This window comes from Heterocephalus glaber, unplaced genomic scaffold, assembly GCF_053883595.1.
Source record: "Heterocephalus glaber isolate CG9 unplaced genomic scaffold, H.glaber_assembly_v1.0 deba00001481, whole genome shotgun sequence".
In the NCBI taxonomy this organism is placed as follows: domain Eukaryota; kingdom Metazoa; phylum Chordata; class Mammalia; order Rodentia; family Bathyergidae; genus Heterocephalus; species Heterocephalus glaber.
The window spans coordinates 7367078-7392589 of NW_028258317.1; the positions used below are offsets into that span (position 1 = coordinate 7367078).

Consider the following 25512-nt stretch of genomic DNA (forward strand, 5'->3'; position numbering starts at 1 on the left):
CTTTGATTTATTTCATTAGGATGATTCCTAGGTATTTCAGTTCTTGGGATGCTATTGTGAAAGGAATTTTTTGCCCTATTTCTCTCTCAGTGAGTCTGTCATTGGTGTAGAGGAAAGCTATTGATTTTTGTGTGTTGACCTTGTAGCCAGCTATTTGACTGAATTTGGTTATTAAGTCTAGAAGACTTTTGGTGGAGTTCTTGGGGTCTTCTGTATAGAGTATCATGTCATCTGCAAATAATGACAATTTGACTTCTTCATTACCTATCTTTATTCCTTTTATTTCTTTCTCTTGTCTAATTGCTGTGGCTAATTTTTCCAGAACTATATTGAACAAGAGTGGTGATAGTGAACATCCTTGTCTTGTTCCTGATTTTAGTGTGAAGGATTTGTTTTTGACCATTTAGTATGATATTGGCTGTTGGTTTTTCATAGATGGCTTCTATCAGTTTGAGGTAGAGACCATCTATTCCAATTTTCTGGAGGGTTTTTATCATAAATGCAAGTTGAATTTTGTCAAATGCTTTTTCTGTGTCTATGGAGATAATCATATAGTTTTTGTCCTTGGCTCTATTGATATAGTGTATTACATTAATTGATTTGCATATATTGAACCATCCCTGCATCCCTGGGATGAATCCCACTTGATCAGGGTGTGTGATCTTCTTGATGATCTTCTGAGTTCTGTTTGCCAGTATCTTATTAAGGATTTTTGCATCTATGTTCATTAGTGAGATTGGCCTATAGTTCTCTTTTTCAGTTGGGTCTTTCTCTGCTTTGGGGATCAAGATGATGTTTGCTTCCAGGAATGAATTTGGGAGTATTGCTTCCCTTTCAATTTCATTGAAGAGTTTAAACAGTAGCGGCAGCAGTTCCTCTCTAAATGTCTTGTAGAATTCAGCAGTGAAGCCATCAGGGCCTGGGCTTTTCCTAGTTGATAAGTTTTTAATTACATTTTCAATTTCATTGGTTGATATTGGGTTGTTCAGAGAATTTTTAGGTCTTCTTTGTTCAACTTTGGTAATTCACATGTATCTAGGAATCTGTCCATTTCTTCTGTGTTGTCCATCTTATTGGCGTATAGGTTCTGGAAGTAGGTATTGATGAGCCTCTGGATTTCTGCTGGGTCTGTTGTAATTTCACCCTTTTCATTCCTAATTGCATGGATTTGGGCCTTTTCTTTCCTTTTTTCTGATAAGGTTGGCTAAGGGTTTGTCAATTTTGTTGATTCTTTTGAAGAACCAACTCTTGGCTTCATTGATTTTTTGTATTGTTCTCTTAGTCTCCATTGCATTGACTTCTCCTCTGATCTTTATCATTTCCTCCCTTGTATGAGCTTTGGGGTTGTCCTGCTCTTCTTTTTCTGGAAGGTTGAGGTTCAGCATCAGGTTGTTTAATTGGGCTTGTTCTGTTTTCCTAATATGCATATTCACTGCTATGAATTTCCCTCGTAAGACTGCTTTCATTGTGTTCCATAGATTCCAATATGTTGTATTGTCATTTAATTGAAGGAACTGTCTGATTTCTTCTTTAATTTCCTCTGTGACCCATTGGTTATTCAGAAGTGTGTTGCTCAATTTCCACGTGTTTATGAAATTTTTTGAGTTTCTTTTGCTATGGATCTCCAATTTCATTGCACTATGCTCTGATAATATACAGGGGATGACTTCAATTTCTTTGCACTTACTTAAACATGTTCTATGTGTATTTGGTCTATTTTTGAGAATGACCCATGTGCACCTGAGAAGAATGTGTATTCTGATTTTGTGGGGTGGAAGACTCTGTAAACATCTGTTAAGTTTATTTGTTCACGAGTTTGATTGAGTTCTAGTATTTCATTGCTTATTTTTAGTTTAGTTGATCTATTTGTGACAGTGGGGTGTTGAGGTCCTCCACTACAATTGTATTAGGCACTAGTATTTGTTTTATATAGTTGGGTACACTACTGTTTAGTGCATAGATATTTATGATTGTCATCTCTTCCTCTTGGATTGTTCCCTTTAGAAGGATGTAGTGTCCTTCTTCATCTCTCTTAATCAGTGTTGGTTTGAAATCTACTTGATCTGCGAAGAGGATAGCTACTCCTGCTTTCTTTCGGGTTTCTGTTGCATGGAGTATTGTTTTCCACCCTTTAACTTTCAGTCTATGAGTTTCCTTTCGAATTAAGTGTGTTTCTTGTATGCAGCATATTGTTGGATTTTACTTCTTGACCCATTCTGCCAGTCTATTTCTTTTGATTGCTGAATTGAGACCATTAACATTGATGGTTATAACTGAAACGTATTGACTTGTCATTGCCATGACTTATCCTTCATGTTGGGTTCTCCCCCTTTACATTTAATTTCTTTTCATGCCAGGTGGGTTCATTCTGCTTTGCTTCCTGGGGTTGTGATCCTCAATGTCTGTTCCTAGGCTATTGTGTAAAATTCTTTGGAGTGCTGGTTTGGTATTCACAAAATTCCTAAGGTGCTCTTTGTCATGAAAGTATCTTATTTCTCCATTTTGAAAGATAGTTTTGCAGGGTACATCAATCTGGGTTGGAAGTTGTTTTCTTTTAGGGCTTGGAATATGTCACTGCAAGCTCTTCTTGCCTTGATGGTTTGTGTTGAGAAGTCTGCTGTGATTCTGATGGGCTTTCCTTTGTATTTGATTTCTTTTCTCTGACTGCTTGGAGAACTTTGTTCTTCTGTTGTGTTTCTGGAATCTTAACAATTATATGCCTATGTGTAGATGTTTCTTGATCAAGGCTATTTGGAGTCTTATATGCCTCACTTATCTGTATGTCAAGCTCTTTTCCCGTGCTTGGGAAATTTTCTGCCATTATTTCTGTGAAGAGATTTTTTATGTCATCTGCACTCTCTCCTGTTTCTTCATTGAGCCCAATCAGTGTTATGTTTTTCTTCTTTGCATCATCTAGCAGCTGCTGGATTGATTTCTCATGTTCCCTTAGAATTTTGAAGCAATTTTCCTTTTCCTGGTCACTAATTGCAATCTTATCCTCTATATCTGAATTTCTGTCCTCACATTGGCTGATTCTGCTGTGTAGACTTTCAGTGGAGTTTTTCATGTCCTGGAAATCTATTTGCATCTGTTTTATGGATTCCATGTTTCTTATGTTAGGATTCCATCATGTTCCTCAGGTCCTCTCTAGATTTATTAATCATGTCTTGCACGAAGGGCACAATTTCTCCTGTTATCTGAGAAATTATTTCTGATTTCATTTTTTCCAGACCCCCTTTTGTTGCCAGTTCAGTGGGTCCAGGTGGTTGAGTATCAGAGGGTTCTATCTCATTTCCCTTTGGGGTTGCTGTAGGTGATCTGGAAGTCTGGTTTTGAGACTTATTTAGGTGTTTTCTCATTTTGACTGGGGCGGGGGACTGTTAGCGCCTGCACAGATTACCTCCTCTGAGCTGGGTGACGTGGGACAGGGGCTGGGAGCAGTGGTAGGGATGGTGACCCAAAAGCCCTTTCCTGTGGGCTGGGAGCAGCCGGAGGGATGGTGACCGGGAAACCCCTTCCTCTGGACCAGGAGCAGTGGGATGGTGGCTCAGAAGGCCCTCCCTCTGGGCCAGGAGTGGTGGGAGGGATGGTGGCCCGGAAGCCCCTTCCTCTGGACCAGGAGCAGCAGGACAGAAGGTGGCCCAAACACCCTTTCTTCTGGGCTGGGAGCAGCGGGAGGGATGGTGACCATGAAGCCCCTTCCTCTGGACCAGGAGCAGTGGGACGATGGCTCACAAGCTCCTACCTCTGGGCCGGGAACAGTGGGACTCAGTACCTTAGTCTGGTGGTCTGGTGTCCTCTGTATCTTTGTAGTGTGGAATCAGGTGGCTTCCTGTCTGCAGCGGGGTGATTCGGTGTCTTCCGCATGACTCAAGACCTTAGTAGGGCATGCACAGACCTACCTGTCTGCAGCGGGCTGATTCTGTGTATTCCCCATGACTGGGGACCTCGGTAGGGTGTGGGCAGACCTGCCTGTCTGCAGCGGGGTGATTTGGCGTCTTCCACGCGACTCAGGACCTCGGTAGGGCATCTACATGATATATCTTGATTATTATATTTTCCATTCTCCTGACCTCAAATTAACCCCTCCCTCCTATTTATAAAGACTTTGTTTTCATTTTTTCCTTTTCTTATATTTATGCTTTTCCCTTCTTTCCTTTCCCCTACCCTCCCACTTCTCCTTCACCTTTGGACATTTTCTTCCTATTTCAAATTATCTATTACACAGTTTGATCCTTATTTATACTTTCAGTTTTAGTATTTACTCCTTTTCATCCTATTTATTTCACTTGAGAGTATGGTCTAAATGTATATCCATTCAGCTATAAATATCTCTAATTTCTTATTCTTTATGGATGAGTAGTACTCCATTTGAGAAAAAAACAAACCAACCACAAAAAACAAATCTTCATTATTCTGGTCTCCAGTTAATGGGCAATTGGGCTGTTTCCAAGTTTTAGCTATTACAAACTGTGCTGCTAAAAACATGTGTGCACATATATCATTGTGGAATGAATGCTTTCTTTCTCTTTTTTTTTGGTAGTGGGGATCATACTTGGGACCTTCTGCTTGCAAGGCAGGCAGTGGAAACACTGAGCTAAATCTCCAGCCTGATTGCTTTAATTCTTTGGGGAAGATATCCATCAGGGAAATACCTGAGTCAAATGGGACCTCTAATACTAGCTTTTTGAGGTATCTCCATAATGGTTTCCACAGTGGTTTCACCAATCTACACTCCCATCAACAGTGAAGAAGGTACCGGCATTTGTTATTGGTTGATTTGATAGCAGTCATTCTTTCTGGAGCTAGGTGGAATCTCAGCATTGTTTTCATTTGCATCACTTGAATGACCAGTCATGTTGAACATTTTTTCATGTTTGTTTGCTGCTTCTAGTTCTTTGTCTGAGAAATGTCTGTTCATTTCAGAAGCCCATTTTGGGATTGGGTCTTAAAATATGGTGGGGTGGACTAATTTTTTTGAGTTTTTTATATATTCTAGATAGAACTCAGTCCAAGAAACAGATGTTAAAATATTTTTCCCCACTTTGTGGGTTGTCTCTTCACTCTGTTGGTTTCTCTTGCTGTGCAGAAACTTTTTAATAAGAAATCCCAGTTGTTCTTTGTGCTAGTTCACGTGAGACTGAGGTTTTCTTCTTGAAATCTTTTCCTACACCAATGTTTGCAAGAGTTCTATCTAACCTCTCTTCCAGCCAGTTTAGTGCTGCTGTTTTAATATTTAGATCTTTGATCCATTTCGATTTTAGTTTAGTGGATGGTGAGAGATATGTCGTTTTAATCTTTGTCAAGTTGAAACCCAATTTTTCCAGCACCATTTAAGAGGCTATCTTCCCCCCAGTGAGGGTATTTGGCTCCTTTGTCAAAGATGAGGTGGCTGAGTGTGTCTGGAGTTGTTTCTGCATCTTCTAATCTGTTCTACTGATCCTTAGGGGTGTTTTTTCCCCCCAGTACCATGCTGTTTTATCACTGTAGCTTTGTAATATAGTTTTAGGTTGGGGATTGTGATACTCCCTACCTTCTTTGTTGCCTAGAACTGCTTTTGCTATTCTAGGTTTCTTCTGATTTCAAATGAATTTTAGGATTGTTTTCTCAAAATCTGTGAAGTATGCTGTTGGATTTCAATTGGGATTGCATTGAATCTATATAGCAGTTTTGAAAGTATGGCCATTTGCACTTTATTGATTCTTCCTACCCAAGAATAAAGGATGTCTTTCCATTTCCTGATATCCTCTTTGATCTTTTTTCAGAGTAGTGTAGTTTTGAAAGCAGAGGTCTTTGATTTCGTTAGAATGATTCCTAGGTACTTCTTTTTTTTTTTTTTGGATGCTATTGTGAAAGGAGTTGTTTCTCCAGTTCCTGTTTCAGTGAGTCTGCTGTTTGTGTACAGGAAAGCTATTGAATTTTGTGTGTTGACCTTGTATCTAGCTACTCTACTGAATTTGCTTACTAAGTCTAGAAGACTTTTGGTGGAGTTCTTGGGGTCTTTTATATACAGCATGATGTCATCTGCAAATAATTAATGTTAACTTGTTTCCTATCTTTATTCCTTTTCTTTGTCTTGTATAATTTCTGTGGCTGTTTCCAGAACTATATTGAATAGCTGATAGTGTACATCTTGTCTTGTTCCTAATTTTAGCTTGAAAGATTTGTTTTTGACCATTCAGTATGATATTGGCTGTTGATTTTTCATAGATGGCTTTTATCAGGTTGAAAGACCATCTTTCCCAATTTTCTGTAGGGTTTTTATCATGAATGGGTGTTGGATTTTGTCAAATGCTTTTTCTGCATCTATTGACATGATCATGTGTTTTTTTTGTCCTTGGCTCTGTTAATATAGTGTATTACATTTATTGATTTACATATGTTGAACCATCCTTGCATCCTTGGGATAAATCTGACTTGGTCAGGGTGTATGATCTTCACATAGTGATACCTCGGTTCTTGAATGACTCCAAGTTCAAACCTTCCACTATGTGAACAGCAACATTTGAAAAAGTCTGGTCAGTGTTCATAACTTTGATAGTCAAACTGAAAATCTGACTTGAAAAACTTGTACCAGCTCTGTGTGAGTCATGTAGGTTGCATCTTGGTGCAGACACAAAGGGGTGATGCTCCAGTCTAAGTGCCCAGATAACATAGTGCTTGTGTAATGTTTGGGCCTCAGAACCCCCAAATTTTCCCATTATTTCTTATGGGAAAAATATGTTCATTTATCAAATTTTTTGGTGTCTGAACACAAATTTGGAACAAATTGAGTTCAACAACTGAGTTGTCACTGTAATTCCCAACAGGGCCTACATCAGAATCATAGCAGTGAGAGAAAAATGTGAATTTCTCCCATGATTTCTGGAGAACAGGGACTTCTTTTCCAAGTTATTTAAGTTAGTTTTTTAGGTACCACATTGCTTTCATGCAAGTGCTGCTTCATGACTGGGTCTTGCTTAGGGATGGATTCACAGCATTCTTTTAAAACCTGGAATTTTCTGCACAAAAATTCTACCTACTTATGGCCAGAAAAGGAGAGAATGTCCAAAATAGGACATTTTTTTTCCCTGTGTATACTTGCTAATTTGGGATACCCTAAAACCTAGGAGAAACAGGAGAAAAACAAAAATGGGAAACTCCAGACTGTATAGGTCATTCTTCATGTTATTTCCCTTCCAAATATTCTTTTTATTATTTATCAGGGTTGTGACAGTGTATTATGTATTTTTTCCAAGGACTTTGGCTTTAATAACCAAAAGAAAAGGTAGAATAGGTTTACTTCTACTTTATTAGAACTTCAAACCCAAAAGCTGAAATTTGAAGAATTTAGAAATGAGTTTTTGTGATGCTCATAAAGAGTATTACTAAGTCATTAATCTTGTGATAAATTAGGGTCATGACATTAAGGAAACTTAAAAAAAGTAATTAATACATTTTCCTTATTAATTTTGCTTGGTTGGTTTTGAATTATCTTGTAGTTTTTCTCATGCATTAAATTATACTACTCTTTGACAATAACAAGGACTCTAATGTACTGTTGGAGAAACAGTTCATTTGACCTACTTATGAATAAATGCAATCGTTTGGCATTTCTACAAAAAGTGTAAAGATCTCTTGATTTTTCTTAAAATGACCCCTTAAATTTTAAGAATTTTACTCGAGAATAAACTGCTTCCTAGAAAAGTTTTAATACTTGTATTTCACAAGTTTACATACAACAGCATCTATATGCTCAATGCACAACTTACAGATTTTTAAATGAATTATAATAAAGCTGACTTTGGTGATGCTCTAGTTTTTATAATAAAAGGAATAACTTTATTTCAAATTCTCATGAGTCATGATAATGCAATTTAATTAAAATTTCTTCTTTTGCCTGTCATTCTGAGCAAGTTATTTCATCAGCCTGTGATGTAGCATGACAGAAAATTGGAGTAACTCCTACCATTTTAAATGACTGTTGCTAGGTTTATGTAAGGATAAAATGTCTGAAAAATTGGCATGTTTTTATAGTATTAGAGCTTAAAATGTGCTATCATCTCTCCATACTGGCACTATCACATTTTATTATCAAAATCATTTTTTGTTGAAAAATACCATTTATACTACTCTTTGTACCCAAAGCTGGGCCAAGTATGGGCCACATGGACTCTTATTTAGGTGGTCTTAGAATCCTTACATGCTCCCGCTATAAAATGTTACTATTCCACTGTATCAGTTTCTACTAAGTGATTTAAAAAAAAAAAAAAGGGTTGTGACAAGCTTTGTACTGATGATGTTACAAGGTTGGACTGAGTCAAATGGAAAAATAAAGTTACTTTTCAGGAATGCAAAGAGAATTCATGCATTCAATACGTATTTTCCAAGACCTATCTGCATGCTAAGAAGTGGGCTATCTCCAGATTTGTGAAGTCAGAAATCCCTGAAATAGATTCTAAGTTCTTTCAGGATAGCAACTTCATTTATCTTAGTGTTGTCCCACTTAGCAGTATGTTCTGAAAAGCTAGTAACTCCTTCTGGTCAATGAATGCATGAATCAACAATTGGAATATAGCTCTGACAGTTCTATGATGCAAGCACACAAACATTAACCTCATCACAAGTCTCCAGGCAAATTCTATAACCTATCTGTCAAGATCAAGCTTCCTCATGGTCTTTTCAGTAAAACAGCTCCACCTTTGTGTGCAGCCGCCATTTTTGCATTCCCTCTAGTATCCATTCAAAAAATATGTATTAATTACAATAATGTTGTATTTGTTTCAGTTCCTCTCTTCCCCAAGCACAGCCTATTACTATACCTTCCTAACCTCTATCAACAGGGCAAGGATACAGGCCCAATTTCCTCTAACAGCTAACAGTTTTACAGATAAAGAGCTGGCACTTCATGGGACTTACATAGATGCACAATGAATTAAAAATCTGAGTTAACTTTCATAGCTACCGTTTGTTTTTAGCTATCATTTTTAGGACATGCTGCACCATACTCTAAACCAGTGGCACACATGCCACAGCAGGCTATTTGTACCACTGAAAGGTCTAAAAGGTTCGCCATCACTGCGTCTAAACCAAGAAGCCAGAATCCCTGTGCATTCCTATCACAACTTTCTGACAAGAGCAGTGATAACCAAAATCTCGTTTTTGTTTGTTTTGGTTTTTTGGCACTGTAAAATAGGAGAAATACAGATGCATAGTAGGGCTAAATACTATACCAACCTATTTAAAGTAGTTTTACCTTTTTTATATTTACAGAAATATTTATTGTACAAACTGTAATACTTAACAGAAGAGAGAAATGTCTCTTGACAGTCAAGGGAACTCAAAGCCACTTGGCTCCTCTCAACCTCATGGTAACGTATCCATGGAACACTATGCAACATAATTTGAAACATTCATTCTAAGAAATACCAATGCTTATCATCAGCTGTGAAGATTACCCAGTGGAATGGTTTCTGGCCATCTTTAGTGCCTCTGATTTTCTCTTATATAAAAATATCATCAGAACACATCCTGCTGACTGTAAAACCTAACAACTTTTGTAATGTGGTTAAAATAGAGTCAGAGACATGGTATCTACAAATGATTCTTTCTACCTTGAAATCAGCTGTACCCAGCAGTTTGTACAAAATCTCATGGATTACGAGGGGGCAGAATTCTGAAGATTTACTTAAGCCATGTTTAATAATGGTTTTGGTATGTTTCAGTGAGATACAGTAAATTCCAGTCATGTGTATTCTCTCTAAAGCTAAATTCTTCCCTCTCAACAGAAACATACAAGCATAGGGTAGGACTAAGTATGTTTAAAGTGGTGGTGGACAATTTGTTTGAAATAGGAATTTGGATTAAAATATACTACTTATAAATGTTTTTAATATCTCTGACCAAGGATTGGCTATGGGACCACTGAAATAGAGACCCCTTAAAGTACCTGCCTGAGATAACTCAATGTTGCCAAAATAATGCTTGTTCTAGCCAAAACTTAAAAGAAATTTGAGCTCCTGTGCCCTAGTCTCAGTGGAAGGCTAAGAGCTGGTTAAACTCAAATGGATTCATATGGACCACTCCCCTACCCTTCTCCTTTTTTTTCTAGGTTTTTATTTCCATGACTTATTCTCCACCCAACCCTCCCTCCCTATTCCTTCATTCTGGCTTGAAAATAGTCACCTGTACACAAACTGATACTGAGTTCAGTTCAGGCTGGAATCTTCTTATATAGACTATTACTGATTAAAATCTGTTTTTATCATTTTAACTAGTATTCAGGTTTATCTCTGGCATATCCTGTCTTTGCATAATTCAGAGGTTGCATAATTCAGGGGTCAGGTAATTCGTTAGGCTACCAAATATAACAAATCTGAGGAACTGCTTCATTTGCTCTCCCTTCTGAGATTTCTCCAGCACTTTCTGGAAGCTCTGCTTATCTCAGACCCTATCTTTTAGTTCGCCAGTCAAGAAGACATATCGTTAGTAATTAGGTCAAAGGTACAAAACATTAAACCTAGTTTGTGTCTTTCCTTTTCTCCATATTTCATCTCTTGATCACATTCCTTTTTTTTCAGTATCCAGAGATCTCATATAATTATTTTATTTATAATTTATGTTTACTGCTCCACCATATCAGAAGACAATTTTCCAAGTTTTTGCTTTGCATTTTCTACTAGCTTGTCTAAAATGCCAAAGAGCAAAAAAAACCTTTTCTTCTTCAAATGTGAGGTTCTTGAAAATTATATACACATATTTTACATGCTGCTCATATAATAGTCATTTATTAAGTTTAACTTATACTATAAATATAAATGTTCAAACCATGAGCAAGGTAGTTCAGGTTGAACACCCTCAGTCTGAAAATCTAAAATCTGAAACTTTTTAAATGGCTGTCAGGATGCAGTAAGTTTCAGATTTCATACTATTTGGATTTGGGGATTAAGGATGCTAAACTAGTAAAATCTATGTAAATACGCTAATATCTGAAGAACTGTGAATTCTGTAACACTTTTCATGCCAAACATTTGGGTAAAGGATATTCAACCTGAACATTCACTAGTTCTAAAGAACAACTGCCATGATTTCCATCTTGGCTCTGCCACTCATTAACTGTGAGCAACTTTCTTCTGTGATTTCAGAACCAATTCACTTTCCTCAATTGTATAATGCTGATAACAGTACTTACACCTCACTGGGTTATTATAAGGATTAAATATGAAAATACATACAAATCAAAACACTATTTGATAAATGCAGAAAACATCTGAGGTTAATTCATATTACTAATATGTAAAATAAATGTCCCTATTTCCCTTACTATATTCCGTCCAAAGAATAAACAGGATTACTCACAAAACTTTAATACATGTTTGAGAATTTTCATCAAAGAGTAAGATTATATAAAAGACAAAAATCAGGAAAGCATACAAGGAGAAAATCTGAAGCAGAGAAAAAGAAATTACTACGTATGGCAAAATATTCAAGCTCAAAATTATTTTTAAAATGCTGGCTACAATAGCGAGTATCATTTTGTAACTGCTTGATCAGAAATATTGAAATTAACTGACAGTACTGATTAGTCTGTGATAAAACTCGTGCGTTATACTTTATTGGTAATTATGTAGATGCATACAACTGTTTTGGTGAACAATCTGCAATACTTTTGAAAGGAAGCACAAAATTCTGTAGGTTTGCCATCTGTGATATTGGCCTTCCTGTAACTTAGCATTTATTGCTGTATCTAGCTTCCCTCTCACAGTAAAGAGAACTAATTCTAGATTAAATACATTCCAATCTGTCTCATATCAATTACTCAGGTGTTACATAACAGGTATGGCAAATGAAGACTGAGAAATGTCAATCCTAGAGCCAAAAAGTATGAGCATGTATCAGAGAAAGGATGATAATAACATTTAGGAACTAAGAGTCAAGTATCAGGAAGGGAGATGGGGCTAAAATAACACATCAAAGATCAGATTAGATCACATTAGAACTTTTAGGATTCAGATTATAGACACATTATTTTAATGATGTATCTAGAGAAAACAAAAGCTACAAATCCTATTCTTACGGTGTTTGATAGTTCCACCTATAGAGTTCTAAAGAAATTGCACTGCTTTGAAATGGAAAGCAGAATGTACAAATAGTTGTAATAATCACCAAACTTTCAAGTAATTTTGTTAATAGATCAATCTATATGCTTATTAGACTCAAGAAAAACTTTGATTTAGTCTGGATCCTACATTTTCAGTCACTGACAGGTTATTAACTAGATTATGAAAAGGCTGACAAAAAGCTTCAAAAATACTGAGACTTCAAATAAACCCAGAGAGCACCACACAACATACTTCTTCAAAAACCTCTATAAAATACTCATAGAGCTTTACAAAACAAATCAAGGTAGCAGAGACCAATTATTATGCATCTAGAAACATGATATTCCAACAACATTAAAATGGGAAATCTTTTCAAGTTCTTTTCCCATCTTAGAATCTGACATTGTGTCCTCAAGGGACTAAATTCCAATACCTTAGTACATGTATATTGGCTTTGTGTTCCCTTTGTTCATTCATCTACTTGCTTTATAATTCTTCCTTAACTAAATTATTTTATTAGCAATAGAAAACACATAATCTTGCTTTAAGAATTAAACTAATTAAAAGCTGACTGTCAGCTACATTTATCCTATATTTTAATTTCATCTGTTTCTTTGCATTTTTTCTTCTATATATACCACCAACCAGGTATATCAGACTCCCTAATACATAAAAGATTTGTATAAGAAAAAACTTTGATGATATACATAAAACCACAACCACAGTAACTGGACCACAGTTATACTAATTAATAGAGAACAATCTATGTTCATTTTCAAGAGATAATACAAAGGAAGAGAAAATACTAGTTTGGTAATAGAATAACTATTATTATATAAACAAATTAGATTCCACGTTCTTGAAAGATTATGTTTAAAAAAAAAGGTTAAGGTACAGGAATAAGTTTGTACTTTAAAACTTTCACCATGTGCTCATTTGGGTCATTTTGCCTTGGATTTTGTTTCCTTTGGAATCCTTCCATTCTGACTTTGAGTGAATCGCGTCACTGTTGAAACTCCATCCACAAACTTGGTTTTGAAAAGAACATTTGCATTGTTGAACATACCTTCTTTTAGGGATACCACAATGAACTTAAGGAAAAAAGAAAAAAAGCATAAAAACAATTTTTTGTAATATTCTTGAAGTACTCACTCCTTTTTATTGGGCTATAAATTCTTTGGATATCATTCTTCTTTAAATATCCTACTCAAGAAAATGCACATATGCAAATGTGAATAGCAAGCAGTTAGAGTATTAGACACCAAAATAGATTTCCATATTTGGTTTTAAAGTCTCCTACTTTTACCCTGTGTGTTTGGTCACCCAAGTTCACTATTTCTTGGTGGTTGAATGCTTGTTGCTATCTTGCGTAGTTGGCATTCACTGTTTTTCTACTAGCTCTAATTGCCTGAAGTGAAATATTTTTCTTTATGCTAGCAATACCAAATGAAATTACCAACAACTATCCCTAGCTAGCCCAAATGGAATCTTTATATAATTAAGATACCACTTTAAGGTCATCTGCCAAAATTGTGAAATAAGAGAATGCAATGTATGATAACTATGGGGAGTGCAAATTTGGAATTATACAATGCATAATTTATGCAGCCATATTTGATAGTGACTGCCTCAACAGCAATAGTACACTAAAACCAATGGTTCTTAGCCTCAAGAGGCTTTTCTCTACCTTTTAGCCAGGAGAAATAAAAGTTCCCCCATTGAGTACATATAATTTTCTGATATCTGAAAATATACCACTAAAACAATTGCTTTTATTATGTAGCCTTATGGCCACCAGCCAGAGAAAACAATTACACTAAATCAATTCTAAATTGGAGTCTCTCTCATGCTACAATTTCAATGTCTGATGGTTTTTAAAAGAAGATGGAACCCTTTTTCCTCCTATAACCATTTGAACATAGTCTACCTAAATAAATAAATAATACTTCAGTATTCTTCAATCCAAAATATCTTTTTCTTTTTTGCCATGCTGGGGAATGAAGCCAGAGCCTTGTGCTGGTTAGGTAACCCTTAAACCACTTAGCTGGACCCCCAGTCTAATCTAAGTATCTCACTAACACTGACTACTGGTCAAAAATAGTTTAGAAAAACACACTGGTAAAAGTCTATTGCTTTTTTTTTTTTTTTTTTAACAGTTCTTACCTGAGAATGTGTGAAATGAGTTCGCAACATCTGTCCAATATTTTGGGTATGAGAAAGATCCAAGGCTGCATCTACCTCATCCAAGATATAAATTGGAGCAGGTTTGAAGAGGAGCATGGACAATATTAATGACAAAGCCACTAAGGACCTAGGAAAGGTTGGTGGAAGAAAACGATAAACATTTTTTGATTTTTAAAAAAAATACCGAAGTTCATATCCAATCCTATTATGATATATAGTACAAATTCATTCATGAACAGACTACACACTACATATTTTTACTTTGGCTTCGGTTAAGTAACTTTTTTAGATTATAGCCTATTACTTTCCGTGCTTCACAGCATCAGAAATTGAAACAATCCTTACATAAAATTGGTAGTTATACCTATTCCCAAATTCTACAGCTCTATTTTTAAGTTCTCTTCTAGCTCACTTTCCCTTTTAACTACATTTCTAATCTGGCATGAAGAATCATAACCAAAAATTAATCTGGTATGAAGAATCTGTTTAATCTTGTATGAAGAAATTATAATACTTATTTAAAATTCTTTCACAGCAACATTATTTTGTACAAAGCCTCTACTTTAAGACAAAATACTTAATTATCTATTATCCGAATAAAAATTACAACATTTGTAACATTCTTATTCTATTGCTTCAAATACCTTCTGTTATGCAGTATTAGAATGGTTAGTTCAATGTTTAATGCATTCTAATAGGGTATTGATTAAAAAACAAAAATTAGTTGGGGGTGGGGAAGTATGTGCAGAAATAGAGGGAAAACCAAGATTTCTAAGGAAAGGAGGAAATTAATGACAGTATAATAAAAACTGAAGCATAGTAAAACTGATATTCACCACTATAGAGAGGAGCTGAGGTTAAGTCATTAATATTATTTTTATTGGCTTTGTCTGTGTCAAAACATTGAACTTTTTTTTGTTTTTTTGGGGGGGGGTTCTTTGGGGTTTTTTTGGGTTCAAACTCAAGACCTTGCGCTTGGCGAGGCAGGTGGCAGAACCACTGATCTAAATCCCTGGCAAAAACAATGAACTTTAAACTAAACCTAAAAACATATTCTAGGACTTTGGCAAAAAGTTAAAAATAATGGGACATACATTACAGAATTTAGACTTTTAAAATATTTAGACATTTTATGAATCATGAAAAAAATAAGTAAAAATGTATTTCTACTCACAAATATGACAGGGAGTTCATATTGAAATTAACAGGTCTCTAATGCTACTTCTCAAACTATTTAATGAAACTGAAAGGGAAGCAATACTCCCAAAATTCATTCCTGAAAGCAAGGATTACCTTGATTCCAAAAGCAGAAAAGGACCCAACTAAAAAAGAGAACTACAGGCCAATCTCCCTAATGAACATAGATGCAAAAATCCTCAATAAGATACTGGCACATGGAATGCAGATCATCAAGAAGATTATACACCATGACTAAGTGGAATTCATCCTAGCGGTGCAGGGATGGTTCAACATATGTAAATAAATAAATGTAATACACTATAGTAACAGAGTAAAGGACAAAAACCATATGATCATCTCAATAAATGCAGAAAAAGCATCTTGACAAAGTCCAACACCCATCCATGATAAAAACCCTACAGAAAATTGGGATAGATGGTCTTTATCTCAACCTGATAAAAACCACCAATGAAAAACCAACAGACAACATCATACTAAACAGGTAAAAACTGAAATCTTTCATGCTAAAATCAGGAACAAGACAAGGATATCCACTATCAGTACCCTTGTTCAATACATTTCTGGAAACATTAGCCACAGCGATCAGATAAGAGAAAGAAATAAAAGGAATAAAGACAGGAAAAGAGTTAAATCGTCATTATTAAGTTAAATTATTAAGTCAAAGTGTCATTATTTGTGGATGACGTGATACTCTATATAGATGACCCCAAAATCTCCACCAAAAGGCTTCTAGACTGAATAACCAATTAAATACAGTAGCTGGTCAACACTCAAAAGTCAATAGCCTTCCTTTACAAGAATAACAGACTCACTGAAAGAGGAATTGAGGAAGCAGCTCCTTTCACAACAGCACTGAAAAAAATGACATAACTAGGAATCAATCTAACGAAGAAGTAAAAGACTTCTCCTTTGAAAACTACAGCACTCTGAAAAAAGAGATTAAGGAGGATATCAGAAAATGGAAAGATATCCCTTGTTCTTGGGTGGGAGGAATCAATATAATGAAAATAACCATCCTTCCAAAACTGTTTTATAGATTTAATGCAATCCCACTCAAAATTCCAACAGCATATCTCACAGAATTAGAGCAATCCTAAAATAATCTGAAACCAGAAGAGACCTAGAATAAAATTCTGGGCAACAAAGGCAAGGTAGGGGGTATCACAATCCCCAACCTGAAACTATACTACAAAGCTATTGTGATAAAAACAGCATGGTACTAGCAAAAAACACACCCCCAAGGACCAGTGGAACAGATTAGAAGATGCAGAACCAATGCCAGACATACTCATCCACTTCATCTTTGACAAAGGAGCCAAACACTTTCACAGGAGGAAAGACAGCCTCTTTAATAAATGGTGCTGGAAAAATTGGGTTTCAATTTGCCAAAGATTAAAACTAGACCTATATCTTTCACCGTGCAATAAACTAAAATCAAAGTGGATTAAAGATTTAAATATTAAAACAGAAACACTCAACCTGCTAGAAGGCAGGTTAGGTAGAACTCCTGAAGACACTGGTGCAAGAAAAGACTTTATAAACAAAACCTCAGTTGCACAGGAACTAGCACAATGAATCAACAACTGGAACCTCATCTTATTAAAAAGCTTTTGCACAGCAAGAGAAACCAAAAACAGAGTGAAGAGACAACCCACAAAGTGGGAAAAAATTTTTACCAGTTGTTCCTTAAAGGACTACTATCTAGAATAGACAAAGAACTCAAAAAAAAAATTAGGCCCAGACCAAATTTAAAGACTCAGTCCAAAAATGGGCATCTGAAATGAACAGGTATTTCTAAGGAAAGAACTAGAAACAGTAAATAAACATACGAAAAAATGTTCAACATCACTGGTCATTCGAGAGCTGCAAATGAAAACAATGCTGAGATTCCATCTCCAGAAAGAATGGCTGCTATCAAGAAATCAACCAATAACAAATGTTGGTGGGGTTGTGGGGAAAAAGGAACCCTTCTTCACTGTTGATGGGAGTGCAGACTGGTGCAACCACTGTGGAAATCAGGGTGGAGATTTCTCAAAAAAACTAAAACTAGAGGTTCCATTTGACCCAGCTATTCCTCTTCTAGAGTATCTTCCCAAAAGAATTAGAAGAATCATACCACAGTGATATATGTGAACCCATATTTATAGCGTCACAATTTATAATAGCTAAATCTTGGAAATAGCCAAAATGCCCATCAACTGGTGACTGGATAAAGAAGTTGTGGTTCTTTTTTTAAATTTTTCAGTGCCGGGGATCGAACTCAGGACCTTGCGTTTGCACAGCAGGCACTGGAACCACTGAGCTAAATCCCCGGCCCCTATGTGGTTCTTTTATAAATGTGAGCACCACTCAGCCATAAAGAAAGATAAACTAGAGACATTTATAGCTAAATGGATATACCTTGAGACCATACCGTTAAGTGAAATAAATGACACACATGTGTAAATACTGAATTGTTTCCTTGGTGTGAGAAACTGAAAGTGTCAATAAGGACCAAATTGTATAACAGATATTGTGAAATAGGAAGAAAATGTTCAAAGGGGAAGGGAAATGGAGGGGTGAGAAAAGAAGGAAAAAACAGAAACAAAGCTTTTGGAAATAGGGTGTGGTGGAGGGGCTGAAGGGAAGGAAGGGGAATGGGAAAAAATAAGAACCAAGATATATCATGTACAGGTACAAATTCCCAATGATGAATTGGATCATAATGTAAACCTAAAATGTACCAATAAACTTAATAAAAAAATTCATCTCAAATTTTCTACGAACATAAAATAACATGGTTTTACAGGTCTTATGAAAATAACTCAAAGACTATAAAATGTGTACTTTGAAGAATTAAAAACACACACTGAACTAAGAACTAATTTCAATTATGAGAATAGTCACAATTTTACCCTGGAAGTTTTATTTGGCTGTCTGCTGACAAGGAGTTAGGCCAGAAGACCTTTTATTTTTCTATCAGTATGTTGATCTGAATCACTGCATAAATTTCAGAAATTTCCCAAAACCCACACCTGTGCTTTTTCTAACACTTCATACCTTTATGGAGATGGAAGTTTCATTTGATATTATTATTTCCTTTTGTCCAAGAACGTCCTTTAACCAACAAATGTTAGATGAAATTCTTTCAGCTATGTATCTATGTATGTGTGTGGGCATATTAGGGATCGAAACCAAGATCTCATGCAGGCCAGACACTCTACCACTGAGCTATATTCTCAGCTCTTTTTATTTTGAGTCAAGGTCACTGAATGCCCCAGGGTAGTTCTGAACTTGCAAATCTTCCTGCCTCAGCCTCCCAAGTAGCTGAGACTACATACAGGTTTGTGCTACTGTGCATGGCTATTTTACCTTTTAATTGCCTGAAAAAGTACACTGCTTTCAAAATGAATGTTTCTGTTAAATATAGAATTTTCAGTTAACATTTTTGTTTTTAATACTTTGTTTCAAATTTCTAGCTTATGTAGTTTTAGGTAAGAAGTATAAAGTCATCTATATTCTTTGGCACATATTTCTTTTCTGTTGACTGTTTTTAATTTTTTCTTTGAATAACTGGCTTTTGGCAATTTTATATATGCCTTGCAGTCTTATTGTATGTATGTGTTTATGTTTATCCTGCCAGGAGTTCATAGAACTCAAGTCTACAGCTTTAAAGAATTTATCAAATCTGGACATGTTGGGGCCATTAGTTCTTAAAAGTATTTTCTCTTTTTTCCTCTGTTTGGAATATCAATTACATACATGTCAAGTAGCTTGCCACAAGACACTAAAACTGATTTTTTTTTTTTACTAAAACTGATTTTGTTCTTATACTCTTTTCCCGATTTTTGTTTCTTAATTTATCTTGAATAGAATCTACTGCCATGTCTTCAAGTTTACTCATCTTTCTTTTATAGTGTCAAATATCTTTTTATTTTTATAAATTCTACTTATCAGTTTCTAGTTCTTTAATTCTGAAGTATTTCTGTGTGTGGGAAGACTACTGAAAAGTTATTCTAACTGATTTTTGCCTATGTTAGCATGCTGGTTTTAATCTTGCAATTTTTATTAGATGTTGTGGTTATTATGTAGTTTAGTGTCTCAATTATGTTGTTCTCCGTAAAAGACCCCTGGGCACCTGGCCACATACCTCCAATACCAGATACTCAGAAGGCTATGGCAGGAAGACTGTAAGCTCAAGGCCAGACTGAGCAACTTAGAACCTGTCTCAAAATAAAATTTAAAATGGGCTAGGCATATAGCTCAGTAGTAGAATATTCACTTAGCATCCTAGCATGTATGAGACCCTGGGTTCAATCTTTACTACTGCAAAAACAAAACAAAACACAACATAATACTAGGATTTGTTCTGATAAACAATAATATGCGGCCTGATTCCTTCAAGGTCTAGTATTTCTGAAGTAGACATTTGTTCACAGAAAGTACAGACCTAATGCTAAGGTATAGTTCTCTAGGGCTTCCCAAATTTCTAACCAATGTCTCCGTAACTTAGTGATACTGCAAGCTTTATTTGGGTTGCCCTTCCTGCTTCCGATGACCAGAAACTGCCATTAGAGATAAAGCTGCCATAAAGACAGGGCTCAGCACTTGTTGCCTTTTTCAGGTATCACAGTCCTGAACTACTCCGTTATTTCCAATGTTGATAAAGTTGTTTTTCATATATTTTGTCAAATATTTTGTCTAGTTTTGTAGTTAATTATTCTGCTTCTCTTTTATTGTTCACTAACTTGATCAAAATGTTCCAACTAAATTCTTACTTATATATTAGGCTGTATAAATGGTACATAAAAGGTGGCTAAGCAAATCAAAAGTGAAACAAGTGGAACACAATGAATTATAACAGGAATGAGGATTAATACTACTGCAAAGGAATTACTTACCTCTGACCACCACTAAGCTCAGTTAGATTTTCTTTCCAGGTGTTTCCCAAGGCAACTTTGAACTCCAGACCATCCAAAACAGTTTGCCCTTCTGGTGGTGCAAGCATAGCATTGGCACCAGGCAAAAGAGTAGAAAAAATAGACCCAAAATCTTTGTTCACCTGTATAAAAATCACATTAAAACATAGGAATGTTTTTAAGAATCAATTATTGGTGTATACACATGCAACTCGGCAGGTCCAATGTGTTGTCTGTTATTTCCAATCAAGAGTTGGCAAACTACAGCCTATATGACAAATCTGGCCATGCCCAGTTATTTACAATCTTTCTATGGATGCTATTGCCAAAACAGGAACTGCAAGTCTCACTAAGAATTACTTATTCTCTGGCCCTATATCAAAATAGTTTACTGAGCCCTGCTGTACCTTTAAGGGGCAACAAGAGGTTATACTTATATTTCTACCCAGAAGTTTTGATGCTTTTGTGGAACATACTGCAGGAATCCTCAAGAAAAACAATTATAACACATAGGAGGAGAAAACTGTTGGAGAAGCAAACTCTCTTTTTGGCAAAGTACTATGTGATAATTTGTTTTTCTGTTGGCTAATAGAGTAAGATGGGGCTGTGTTCACTAGTTAAATTCCTAAGTAGATCAAAACGAGGTTCAGAAGAAAAAGAGGCATGCATCAAACAGCCAGATCTGTTCAAGGTGTTAAAAGAGTTCTATACTCCTTATTTATCGTAAAAGAGGTTACTATTGAGGGTCAAGAATATTGGATCCCAGGAGAAAAAGGCTAAGGAAGCTATTTGGCCTGTCCCTGCCACTATTTCACCATAGAATAAGACTGCACAGGAATTTAGGGGCAAAATTCTACTTTGTAGTAATAGGGTAATTTTGTGCATATGCATCCAGTCAACAGTTTGAAAATTTGGCTATTTGTCTTGAAAGACGTGACTAGCAACTGAAGGGTTCAGTAGGCATATTTGATTTTGTTTTTGTTCTTTTCTGGTACTGGGGATCGAACTTGGGACCTTGCGCTTGCAAGGCAGGTGCCCAAACCACTGAGCTAAATCCCCAGCCCAGTAGGCATATTTGAAAGTGGATACCACTGCTCTTCCACCTGAGTGCGAACCCGAACACACACAAACACACACACACATACACACACACTTCTTTCCAGATTTGAACAGAAATCTCCATAATCAAGTGGAGGCATGGAAAATTAAAATGTAAATATACTGAGGAAATCTACAGAAAAGCAGTGCTCCTGAATAAAGACTTGTTAAAGAATCTACATTTTAAAACCAATTACTAACCTGCTGAATAATATCCTACACAGTGGAAGCAGGGCCTAGTTTTTTTTTTGTCCTGACAGATTTCCAGAACTTGGAAAGGCTCATCTAAAATGATAAAGGAATTACTGTCTTTTGGGGAATGATCAAAGGTAGCATAGTGTTTATAAACATCCTAGGTTCATTTTCTTTTCACCTTTTGGCCAGATGGGAGGCAGGCAACTCACAGCTGAGAGTAGAACACCACTAAACAACAACCATGGATGCCATGTGTAAATCGCTCCAAAGAAGAAACAAAATTATTAATAAGAATACCACTACGTGGTTTAGTGGCCTGTTGCTCAAGCGCAAGGATCCAAGTTCGATCCCTGGTACCAAAAAAAAAAAGAATACCACTATATATTTATGCACATTTATATCCACATTGCACTGATACAATGATTAAATACAATTTTGTAAATCCGCTAAAGCTAAGAAGGAAAAAAACCCAAAAATAATACCTAAAATATCCTGGGGCTTTGTAAATAAAGTATGCTTAAAATCAGAAAGATGTAAATAATGTTGATGAAAGTAGTATGTATATACTTTAGGTTATCCTAAGGATTAAGAAAATTAGAGAACACAGACTGGTACAAGGACTCACTAAAGGTTGTTTTACAAGAAACTGGAGAATTGGAAAAAAGAGCAGAATCAGTTTAAAGAGTAGATTGTAATTTATTTTAAATCTGGGAACCAGGGGATGGTAATGGAGACAGAGACAAATCCTTCTACAGTATTAATTCTATGTTGTACAAAAATAAAGCCATCAATTTTTGCATGCCTTTGAAAAAAGACACATACTATTAGATGTGATAACACAGAAAATAAATCTTAGAGTAGGGAAAATAAAGTTACTAAAAATAATTGTGCTACCATTACTTAAAAAAACGTTCTTACAGAATTAAACAGAGAAAAAGAGGCAAGCTACCCAATTGGGTCACTGAAAACACAAGTCTGCTAAAGTGCCAAAATGCAAAATAGCTTCGTTTGGAATCTTTTGAATAAAAATCTTTTATTGTGGTAGAAATGGAAAAACTCCCACATGAAAGACTAAGGAATGATTCTAAAAGAGACATCATACGAAGCCAGAGAGGTAGAAATAACCATGGAGAAGCTTGAAGTCTTGCCAAAGTTAACATAAAACCAAAAATTGTAATTGGCATTTTTGTTGAAAAAAGGTGCTATAAAAAGAGAAAACTAAACTTATTTACTTTCCAGTTCTTAAACAGGGGGAAAACAATTAGAAGTAAGAGTTAATTTTAACTTTGGTTCTATGTAGCAAAAGAGAATTCCAGTTCTTCCACTTTTGAGCTATATGATGAGGCAGATTGTTTTAGCTTTTTTAGGTTAGGTTTCCTCATGTAAAAAATAGATACAATAACTAGAGAAGTCATATAATTGTTTTAAGATAATTAGTATGTCTAGCAAAGTGAAAGGAGTTGAAAATTTCTACATTATTGGTTACAGAGGAATAAAGAGCTTTTGAAAGAGGATGGAGTATACATGTTTTGATTCTGTATTTGTCGCTGTTTCAAAGAATATGCATAGACAATAGTACTCCCCTAACCTGACAAGTAGTAGTTCAATTTCTTGCCATTCCCCATCCCCAATACCAAAGGGACCAAAGTCTTCACAACCTGTGCTGGTATGGGTGAAATATGTGCATATTTCCTTATAGCTCACTGTAGGACCCTGGATCTGCAAAACAGTATCTGATGGCCCACTTATAAATAAAATTCACCATTTTGTTTTTAATTTGTATTTGTCTCAATAAATACTTAAATACCAAAAAAAAAAAAAAAAATGAGAGAACCAAGCACACATCTACCATCCCATCTGCAAAGAGGGAATTGGCTGGAAGGTCTAAGTATACTATACTAAGTATACTACTAAGTATAGTAGGAGACTCTGGGAGGTCCCCACTTACACCATGGACACTTGAAGAATTTGCCGATGGAGAAGCCATAAGCCCAGTTTGGGAAGCTGAGGGTCACCACACTGCTGTACTGCTTACAAGAAGAGGGTTAGGGTGACGTTGATTTTTTTTTGTATTCAGAAAATAATAGCTAAGAACTTCCCAGATCTTCAAAAACATATGGTTATCCTGATTTGCAGAAGCTCAAAGAACTCCAGCCAGATTCAACAAAGACAGACCTTCACCAAAGAATGTTATGTTAAAATATCAAATGTATGACATAAAATTCAAAAAAAGTTTCATAAACCAAGAATACTATCACCAGAAAAATTATTCTTCAAAATTCAAGGGGAAATAGTTTTCCCAGATAAGGAGAAACTGAAGGAATTCATCAACACCACACTAGCACTATAAGAAATATGTAAGGGAGTCCTACAGTGGGAACAAAAGAGATGATACCTACTATTATGAAAACACATGCAAATACAAAACTCCTTAGAAAAATAAACACAAAAAAAGAGAATGAGAAAAGAATTCTTAGTGTGACAGAAAACAAGAAATAAAACAAATAATAAAAGACATGGAAAGTAACAAAAATATACAAAACCAAGTAGAATTAATAAAATTACAAGAGGACATTCACACTGATCAATAGCAATCTTGAATGAAAATAGATTAAATTACCAATCAAAAGATGTGGACTAATTAAAATCTTCAAGACCCAAATACATGCTGTCTATAAGAAATTCACTGCACTGGTAAAGAAACCGAATAAAAGTAACCTGTTGGTTAAAGGTGCTTAATGCAAATAGAAACCAAGGACAAGCAGAAGTAGCTATACTCTTATCAGAGGAAGTTGATTTTACATCAAAAACTGTAAAAGAAGCAAAGGTCATTGTATCTTGACAAGAGGATCAATTTAACAAGAAGATATAACAATACAAATACATACACACCCAACACAGGACCACAGATCATCCAGACAGAAAATCAACAGACATCTGAGTTGAACCATACTACAGGGCAAATTGACCTACAGTCTGTTACAGAGTATTTCATCCAACAGCAGCAAAAGAGATTTTTCTTCTCATCGATACATGGAATATGTTCCAGGATAGTTCATATGTTAAGCCACAAATCAAGTATTGATAAATTAAAAACAAAACAAAACCAAAAAAGAAACTTGTATAGCCAAAGCTATCCTGAGCAAAAAAAACAAAGTTGGACATATTATAATATGTGACTTTCAAACCCATTACAAAGCTATAATCAAAACAGAACAGTACTGGCATAAAAGAAAAATACATAGACCAGTGAGATAAGATATAGACCCCAGAAATAAACCCACATAACTACGTCTGATTCTCAACAAAGATGACAAAAATAGACAATGGAAAAAGAGCAGCCCCTTCAATAAATGATGCTGGAAAAACTAGTTATTTATATGCAGGAGAAACTAGATCCCTACCTCTTACCATATACAAAACTCAACTCAAAATGGATCAAAAATTTACACCTAAGACCTGAAACGATGACACTACTAGAAAAAAATGGGTGATGACTTAGGACATTGGTCTGGGCAGGTACTTTTTGGATATGACCTCAAAAACACAGGTAACAAAAGCAAAAACCGACACAGGGGGATTACAGCAAACTAAATAGCTTCTGCACAGCACAGAAGACAATCAACAGAGTGAAGAGGCAATTTACAGAATAGGAGAAAACATCTGTGGACTATTCATCTGACAAGAAAAACATCCAGAACACACAAGCACTCAAGCAACTTAAAAGGACAAAAACAATTTAGATCATAGGCTTTTGTATTTGGAAGAAACTTTAGATCCTGTTTAATGTCTCCAGTGGGCCTCTGCTTGAAGCTGGAAGGCAGACAGTTTTGTGTGGCAGCTCTAACTACTGGAAA

The 25512-nt window shown here is 35.6% G+C and overlaps 1 protein-coding gene across 2 annotated transcripts in view; it reads right to left on the minus strand.

The window, feature by feature from the left end:
• Nucleotides 1-11566: 11566 nt before the first annotated feature.
• Smc2 (structural maintenance of chromosomes 2) overlaps nt 11567-25512 on the minus strand; it is a 51913-nt gene continuing 37967 nt past the window's right edge. For both annotated transcript variants that reach the window (XM_004848196.4, XM_087183603.1), the window contains 3 exons: nt 20345-20505; nt 14244-14391; nt 11567-13171 (listed from right to left, as the gene is read on the minus strand). In XM_004848196.4, coding sequence (XP_004848253.2) covers nt 13022-13171; nt 14244-14391; nt 20345-20505 — 459 coding nt within the window. In that variant the 3' untranslated portion in view covers nt 11567-13021. The remainder of the gene's footprint in view (nt 13172-14243; nt 14392-20344; nt 20506-25512) is intronic.